Source organism: Sinocyclocheilus rhinocerous, unplaced genomic scaffold (assembly GCF_001515625.1).
Source record: "Sinocyclocheilus rhinocerous isolate Xijiao unplaced genomic scaffold, SAMN03320098_v1.1 scaffold1499, whole genome shotgun sequence".
NCBI lineage: Eukaryota > Metazoa > Chordata > Actinopteri > Cypriniformes > Cyprinidae > Sinocyclocheilus > Sinocyclocheilus rhinocerous.
This window is the reverse complement of record NW_015650016.1, coordinates 315,313-324,101: the sequence shown is the minus strand read 5'-3', so window position 1 is coordinate 324,101 and position 8,789 is coordinate 315,313. Positions and strand designations below refer to the sequence as shown.

The window sequence follows — 8,789 nt, the reverse complement described above, 5'->3', positions numbered from 1 at the left end:
TGAGATCTAACGCTGTCTTGCTTAAGTAGACCATTTCCAATCTTCAGGGTAATAAAACATATCAGACAATTAGACATCTGCAAACCGATATGATCACATTCCAATTTATTTTTCACCAAATATGAATATAATAATAGCATCTACATCATGGGGTTTTCAAACTTTTTGGAGCCAGGGACCCCTTACCGTTCATCAGCTCGGACCAATAATTGAGAAAAATCCAGTATTTGATTAAAATCCTCCAGGTTCAACACTTCATCAAATTCTGCATCATCTGCATGCCGTATTTGACTCCCTATCATTATATATAATCTTCACTGGTCTAAAGCAAGAAACTAAATAATCTTGGTGTCAGGACCTTGTCAAGTCAAGTCACCTTTATTTATACAGTGCTTTTAACAATACAGATTGTGTCAAAGCAACTGTACAGTATTAAATATGAAAATAGTGTGTCAGTAATGCAAAATGACATTGTATGCAAGAATGTTAGATAAATCATTGTTTTAGTTTTCACCCGTTTAATGTCACCTGCTCACTCATTTCCTCAATGAACCACCGCACCTTTTTGCATTAATTAATTCATTAATGCATGTTCTGTGAATCTAATGAATATTGCATTGCTGATCTGGAATCTATCATCAATAATCTGAATCTGGATTGTCAGATTCTCCTTAACATGTCTTTTCAAAATCTCAGATCTGTATTCCACTGGGAATCAAATCCACCTGCTGCACTAATCATTGTAAACAGTGACCGCAAAGATAGTGAATACAATTGTGACCTATTGTCTAAATGCATCAATGACCTTTGGATGTGCATGAATAATGCATGGGCTTACATGTCGCAGCCAAAGGTTGGTCTCCATGATCTGGTTCACCTCATCCTGTGGAAAAAGGAACAGAGAGACTCTAAGAATCGCAGACAAATCACCTGCGGCGGAATAAACACAGCTCTGGATTAATATTTTAGAGGTTGAAGAAGAAGCATGCTGTCATAAGCAATCATCCTCCAGGCGTCAGAACCCGAGCAGATGGGCTGTGCTCGAGGAACACCTGAGTCCCGTCGCCTGAAGGACCTCCAGCTGCAGGCAAACATGCTCCATGTGTACAGCTCAACGCTTCAAGTGCCACGTTTGTGGAGGTTTTCTTGAACGCTCAAAAAAGTTGGACTCTCACAATCCCATATACGGGATAAAAGGTGTTACTTTGAAACATATTTCAAAATAAACAACAACAAAAAAAGAAAATATTTGCTACCAATATATTTGTTTACCATTTTTAGTATATTTTTGAAATATACTAAATATTTTAATATTTCAAAATTTTAGAAATAAAAATAAATATTCAAAATATTTTGTCCTCCACATATTTCAATCCAAGAAAATACATTTACATCAGGGTTAACTAAAACTAGCATTAAACCATTACAAACATTAAAATAGATGTCATCTGAAATAAAATAAAACATAAAAAACTTAAACTTATTTTATTTCAGCTAGTTTCTAAGGCGACATTTCTCATTTTCATTGTTTAAATTGATGTACTAAAATAACTCAAACTAAAACTGAAATAAAAAATGAATTTAAAAACAACGGAAATTAATAAAAATGACAAAAACACAACATAATTACTAAATCTTTAAAAATTAAAACAGATGATATAACAATAAAATCTCATTCAAAATATTAGCAAAAACTATAATAATATATCAAACTAAAATAACATTGAATATGTCACATTTGAAGAAAAACTTTGTCGTCTACAAAACATGTGAACATATAACACATACATGTATGCTACTGTAAGATTGGAAATGTATTGTCCTGCAACTGAAATACATTTTGAAATATATTTTGGTATATGAAGGTTGAAACTAAATTTATATTCAATTTTAAATATATATATTTAATTGAGCTTCACTGTTTACAACATATATTTAACATGTATTTAAAATATATTTTGGCCAGAAAAGAAAAAACAGGTTTTGCCATATGGGTTCATTGTTACTTATACATAATACATTTCCTTATATGCCTTTAGAATGTCATCTATATCAATATGAGCCCATTTTAATCCAATAGTCTGTCAAAATTTTAAATCAGTCCACTAAAGGTGCTGGCAGAGAAATGAGAACATTTCAGAACTTCATATTTAGATTTCCTCTGCAATATAATACTGAAATCATTCTTTGTAATGTTGTTGTTTGCGCTCCCATCCCAAAAAAAGCATGACATTACCTCCCTAAACTTTAAAGCATAACAAACGGATATGACTGAATGCACAGAAATTGCAGAAATGCCTTTTTTTTTGCATCACACAGACCTTATCATTATCAGGTTGAATGAGAAAGAATGACACAAGGAAGGAAATAAAGCTCGACAGACACCGTGTTTAATAGAAGTGAGATGTTCTTGGGTGGGGAAGGAAGAGGAACGATGAGAAGATGGATCGGTGCGTGTCTGAGGTCAGAGATCAAGCGCAGAGACTCTGAAGCTGCAGCCGATGAAACTCAAGCATCTCTGAAGAGAGCCAGACTCATCATGCGGCTAACAGATGAGTCTGGCCCCACCACACACTCAAATCATCTGAAACTGCATGGGGTAAAATATGGAAATGAGCCTGCATTTGTTCTTTTCTGGACAGGCACTTACCACTTTGACCAGCTGTGACATGGACACTTCAAACTGGACGATGACGGGGTCAGACACGTTCTCCACCGGTCTGATGTACTGGTTATATCTGGAGAAGATGACTGAGAAGAGCCTGTGCTCGGCTTCAGAGCCACAAACCCCTGAATCTGGACCAGAGACGTTCATTACAGCACATCATCAGCTCGACTGCTTCAGAAGAACACATGCACCACCAGAAAACCAGCTAGTGCATTTAGTACACGACAGGATCTGAACACATGCATTAGCAACGTAGCAAATGAAGAATACAGCAAAGCGATTCATCTTAAGGAGGCAATAACACCAGCCTGTACATTTTAAACCTCTTTTCTTGACAAGATCCCACATATACATAGCGGTTAATTCAGATCAATTGGGACACTTTTTCCATTGAGATGACTGGGAAAAAATGCCCCAGTTATCCTGAATTAACCTCTAATATAATCCTGATTACAAGAGAATAAAAAACATGTTAGAACGTCAGATCTGATTTGTTATGAGACCTAAATGCACATAAACATTTTACAATTTAGTATCTTAGATGTGCTGAAACGATTTGTTACACACGTTAAACGTTTTTAAAAAGAGCTGTTTAATGCCAGCTTACATTGTGACAATTTACCCCATACTCCGTGACAGCGTGCGCCGCTATTGGGGCATGTTGTCACAGATGGTCAGCGTTTTAGAAACTGACTTTTTCCTGCGGCTGGCTTGCATTTTTAATGATTGAAAACCCAAACTACACGAAACACTGCGCTAAATCGCACATTTGGTCTGTGTTTCTGTCATTGCTCAGTCTCGCTTTACTCACCCGACAGAAGAAAGAACAGAAAGCAGCAGGTGTGCAAAATGACGAGAGGTCTGGTTTTCATCGTACAGTCCGGAGAACTGATAGAAGATCAATCCAACAGAGTCCGAACGCGGACGGAGTAAGACACGAGAGAGAGAGAGAGAGAGAGAGAGAGAGAGAGCGCATCTCTCCTTAACAAGAGGATACAAGGCGCAATGCACTCAAAATTCGGCCACTGAATTGTGAAACTAAGGTGAAATCAAGTTAATATGGGCATTTTCCCCAGTCATTTCAATGGCAAAAAGTATCCCAATTTACCTGAATTCACCCCTACCTCTAAACCTGACATGCCATCATAACAACGCAACGCGCATGATGCGAGACGCTTCAGAATATGATGTGATTCTGACTTTGTTACATGATAAAGCACAGGAGGATTTTATAGTTTTACCATGAAGAACACATTTAATACTGGTTGAGAGAAAGATCCAAATAATACATTAGTCTGAAATATCAGTATCAATATCAGTATATGAGAATAATATCTATATCAGTGTGACCCTAATGTTAATTGCTTCCCAAGAAATGGTAGGCCATGTTTCAAACAGCTGCTGATTCAGACTGAAATCTGCAGGATTCTGCTCAGTGTGAATGAGAGTGCAGCATTTAATACTGGTTGAGAGAAAGATCCAAATAATACATTAGTCTGAAATATCAGTATATGAGAATAATATCCATATCAGTGTGACCCTAATGTTAATTGCTTCCCAAGAAATGGTAGGCCATGTTTCAAACAGCTGCTGATTCAGCCTGAAATCTGCAGGATTCTGCTCAGTGTGAATGAGAGTGCATCCAGCAGGTGGCGCTCTACACACGAGTCCAGCATCTGAATGTGCTCTCAGGTGAACACATGAGGAACACAGAAGATGAGAAATAAAACAACAGCTGATGAATGCTTGAGTACTGAACACACCGGCGCTGAAGAGAAGAGTTTGAAATGAAACGAGGACGAGCAGGTGATTCTTCTTGTCTCCGATGAAATGAAGAATCCAGAATGAGACCAGACACATTTGTGCAGATTTGATCGCAAATGTGATTGAATATTACACAGTGAATCAAACCTTGTGTATCTATCAAGACCACTGAAAACTGGAGTACATTTTACAAGAAAATACTATTTCAATCTTTCTACTTCATGATTTCATGTTTAATTCAGAGTTACTCGCTGTTTATGTGTAATTTAATAGCAATGTTTGACTGAAAATCATTAAAAAGTAAATCCTACATCATTTTATTTTTCCTTTTAAGAACATTTTAAAAAGATACATTATCCGGGCTTAAAGGAGACATATTATGCCCCTTTTTTACAATATGTAATATAAGTCTCTGATGTCCCCAGAATGTGTCTGTGAAGTTTCAGCTCAAAATACTCCACAGATCATTTATTATATCATTTTGAAAATGCCTATTTTGAGTGGAAGCAGAAACACGCCGTTTTTCACAGAAAGCGGCCACCACACAGCATGTGAGTTCTCATTCACACACAAGTTTACGTTAAAAACACACGAGTTACAAAAACAGTCGGTTATGCTTGTGAAGGTAAACAGCTGGAAAATAAATCACATGTTTTTTTTAGATCTGTGTGGCAGCAGCAATATACAGTAAATAAATCAATAAATGCACTGCTCTGTTGTCTGCTCTGAGGCTGGGACTCTAAACAGTGTTCAGTGCTCGTCTGTGCAGCCAAACACAGAACAGTTAGCATGTTTTGCTCAAACTTTCACCATGGCATTACATCGTTGTCGCTTGCGAAATCAAATGACGGTGCCATGGCTGGAAACATGCAGATTAAAAGGGCGGTAATATTATAATGAGATCCCTTTGCCACGTCACCAAGGGAGCGAAATCTGACGCGCTCGTTTTCTCAGACGCTTGCAGAAAAAGGCTTCCCAAAACAAAGTTACTGGGTTCATCTTTTTCACGTTTCCTTGGTTGGTAGATGCACCGGGGACCTGATTATAGCACTTAAAACCTGGAAAAGTCATATTTTCATGATATGTCACCTTTAATGTGCAGAGACTAAATAAGCCATTTATAGGTTTATTTCCCTGAAAAGTGGAAAAAAAAGAGACTGACAATGGCTCAACCAATAACAAGAGTTGGTGGGTGGGGTTAACTGTTGTTTCAGACCAATGGCAGACAAGGGGAGTGAATCCTGTTTGAAAACAATCATACACTCTGCAGTTCCATTTGGTTCCGCTTGAGCTTCAAGCACTTTGTGGGTCAAATGATTGCTGATGTGAGGAAAATGCTCTACAGTGACATTATGATACAATAATGGCACAATGACTGTGACACTATTCGTGTTTCATGCTCAGATCATCAATCAGAGCTTCATGTGTTCGAGTTAGATTATATAAAGCAGCAGTTCATTCAGATCTCCGGCTCCAGGCGACCCGGTCGGGCCTCACATCCCGTCCCGTCTGGATGGCTCTGCGCTGGGCTGCTGGATGCCGGCGGTCTGGCTCTGGAAGAGCGGCTGGAGGAACAGACCCAGCGTTCCCACCACACACACGATCACAAAGATCCACAGAAACAGGCGGTCCACCACCATGGCCACATACTTCCAGTCCTCGATGACCTGCGGAGGCACAGAGACCGGCTCGTTAATAACCCTATCGACGCATTAGTGCACTAATAAGGGACGAGGAAACAAATGGAGTCGGAACACAGTGCTGAGCCACCGCTTTTGAGCAGCGCAGCCGCTCCATCTCTCAGACTGCTGTCCTCGGCACTTTCTGAAGCTCACTATTAGTCAGTCTCTCTCTCCTTCAGAGTGATTTAAGCACACGATCGATGCTCTTACAATGGGCTCTGACTGAGCGTAACCTCTGCTGTATCCCACCTCTGTTTGTGTGTCTGCTGAATAAATGTTCTTTGTTCAATTTAAATGACTTTCAGCTTATACTGTATAATTCAATCTGATTTAAACCCATAATGTGCAGGTAATATCTGACTAAATATTTAGAGAAACGTGAGGATGAGTGAGATGTTAGACTGGTGTTTCCTCAAACTCAACTTCTTGGTTTAAATCTGTCTGACAAATTGAACCGTTCGCAAATATTTAATGTTTTAGATCGATAAGGGCAATTATGGCCTGTGATTTACAAGTGAAACCATAAAACTCTACAAGCCTTGAAGCTCACTGACGAGTTCTTAGGATGATATGACATTACAGATAATATGAGCTGTTTAGAGTCAGAAATACTTTGCCATTAAATAATACTTTTTTTTAAATTTTTTTAAATGTAATGTATTTCTGTGATGTGCAGCTGAATTTTCAGCATCATTACTCCAGTCTTCAGTGTCACATGATCTTCAGAAATCATACTAATATGCTGATTTGCTGCTCAAGAAACATTTCTGATTATTATCAATGTTGAAAACGGTTTCATATTTTTGTGGAAATCGTAACACACTACCATTCAAAACTTTGGGTAAGTAACAAATTAAAACTTGTACTGACATTAAATTGATCAAAAGTGACAGTAAAGTAGTCTATAAAATGACAAAAAAAACCACAAAAATATTGTGCAGCACAACTGTTTTCAACATTGATAATAATCAGAAATGTTTCTTGAGCAGCAAATCAGCATATTAGAATGATTTCTGAAGATCATGTGACACTGAAGACTGGAGTAATGATGCTGAAAATACAGCTGCGCATCACAGAAATAAATTACAGTTTAATATATATTCACATAGAAAACAGCTAGCTTAAATTATAATAATATTTCAAACTTTTACTGTTTTGACTGTATTTTTGATCAAATAAATGCAGCCTCGGTGAGCAGAAGAGACTTTGAAAGGTGTGTCTGGGAAGCAGTCACTCACACTTTGATCGTCGTCGTTTCCCATCATGTGATCAGCTACGTAGCAAACGCCGTCCACAGCCTCCTGGATCTCAGATCCCCAGTCTGGAGCCGCCCTGCTCTCTCTCAGGTCCTGTGTGGAGTTGTGTTTGCGGGAGCCGGACTGAATCTGAGGTCCTCTGTTGTTAAAGTGTCCCGGGGACGAGAGAGCCGAAGCTGAGGCCAGCAGCGCAGAGGCGGATGAAGACATGCCGGATCTGTGAGGAGCACCGAGGCCCAGCAGAGATGATCCGGGGTCCCGCAGACGGCGCTTCTGCCGCAGACGCTGACGGGCCGAGTTTCCCCGTGGTCTCTGCATGAACAGCAGCGCTGGAAGTCTGACCAGGAACACCAGCTTGACCCAGTCCGGCATGTTGTGTGTGCTCGGAGAGCGATGGTGCACGTTCAGCACACACACACTGGTGATGATGGAGAAGGTCACCAGCACCATAGTGAACATCAGGTACTTCCCTATCAAGGGAACGTCCAGCGACGTGGGTGGCACGATCTTGGAGATCAGCAGCAGGAAGACAGTCAGCGCCAGGAGGACGGAGATGCACAGCGTCATCTTCTCGCCGCAGTCCGAAGGCAGGTAGAAGACCAGGATGGCCAGCGAGGTGATGAGCACGCAGGGGATGATCAGGTTGATGGTGTAGAAGAGCGGCTTGCGCTTGATGATGAAGTCGTAGGTCAGATCCACGTAGGTGGGGTCCAGAGCGCTGACCGTCCTCCGGCCCGGCAGAGCCAGGATGTCCCACTCGCCGCTGGGGGTGAAGTCGTCCATGCTGGCCACCTCGGACTTCAGCAGCAGGTCGATCTCGGTGTGATCGTAGGTCCAGGAGCGGAACTTGAGCGTGCAGTTCTGCAGGTCGAAGGGGAAGTGCTTGACCTCGATCTTGCAGGCGCTCTTGTAAATAGCGGGAGGGAGCCAGGCGATGCTGCCGTTGAACAGGACGATGGCGTTGGTGAAGACCGTCACCTCATACGTCCCATCCGCACTGTGGAGCGAACAGAAGAATATCAGATATGTGACTACTACAAGGGCATTTTAAGCTAACTTTTGTGAAATTGAGATTTATGCATCATCTGAATGCTGAATAAATAAGCTTTCCATTGATGTATGGTTTGTTAGGATAGGACAATATTTGGCTGAGATACAACTATTTGAAAATCTGGAATCTGAGGGAGCAAAAAAATCTAAATATTGAGAAAATCATCTTTAAAGTTGTTCAAATGAAGTCCTTAGCAATGCATATTACTAATCAAAAATGAAGTTTTAATATATTTACGGTAGGAAATTTACAAAATATCTTCATGGAACATGATCTTTAATTAATATCCTAATGATTTTTGGCATAAAAGAAAAATCGATAATTTTGACCCATACAGTGTATTTTTGGCTATTGCTACAAACATACCC

General features: G+C 40.1%; 1 protein-coding gene across 1 annotated transcript in view; it reads right to left on the bottom strand.

Moving 5' to 3' along the window:
* Positions 1-5,522: 5,522 nt before the first annotated feature.
* The window catches only part of LOC107711347 (neuronal acetylcholine receptor subunit beta-4-like), a 5,990-nt gene continuing 2,723 nt past the window's right edge, over positions 5,523-8,789 (bottom strand). The window contains exons 5-6 of the mRNA XM_016516333.1: positions 7,353-8,367; positions 5,523-6,099 (exon numbers count right to left, since the gene is read on the bottom strand). Coding sequence (XP_016371819.1) covers positions 5,926-6,099; positions 7,353-8,367 — 1,189 coding nt within the window. The 3' untranslated portion in view covers positions 5,523-5,925. The remainder of the gene's footprint in view (positions 6,100-7,352; positions 8,368-8,789) is intronic.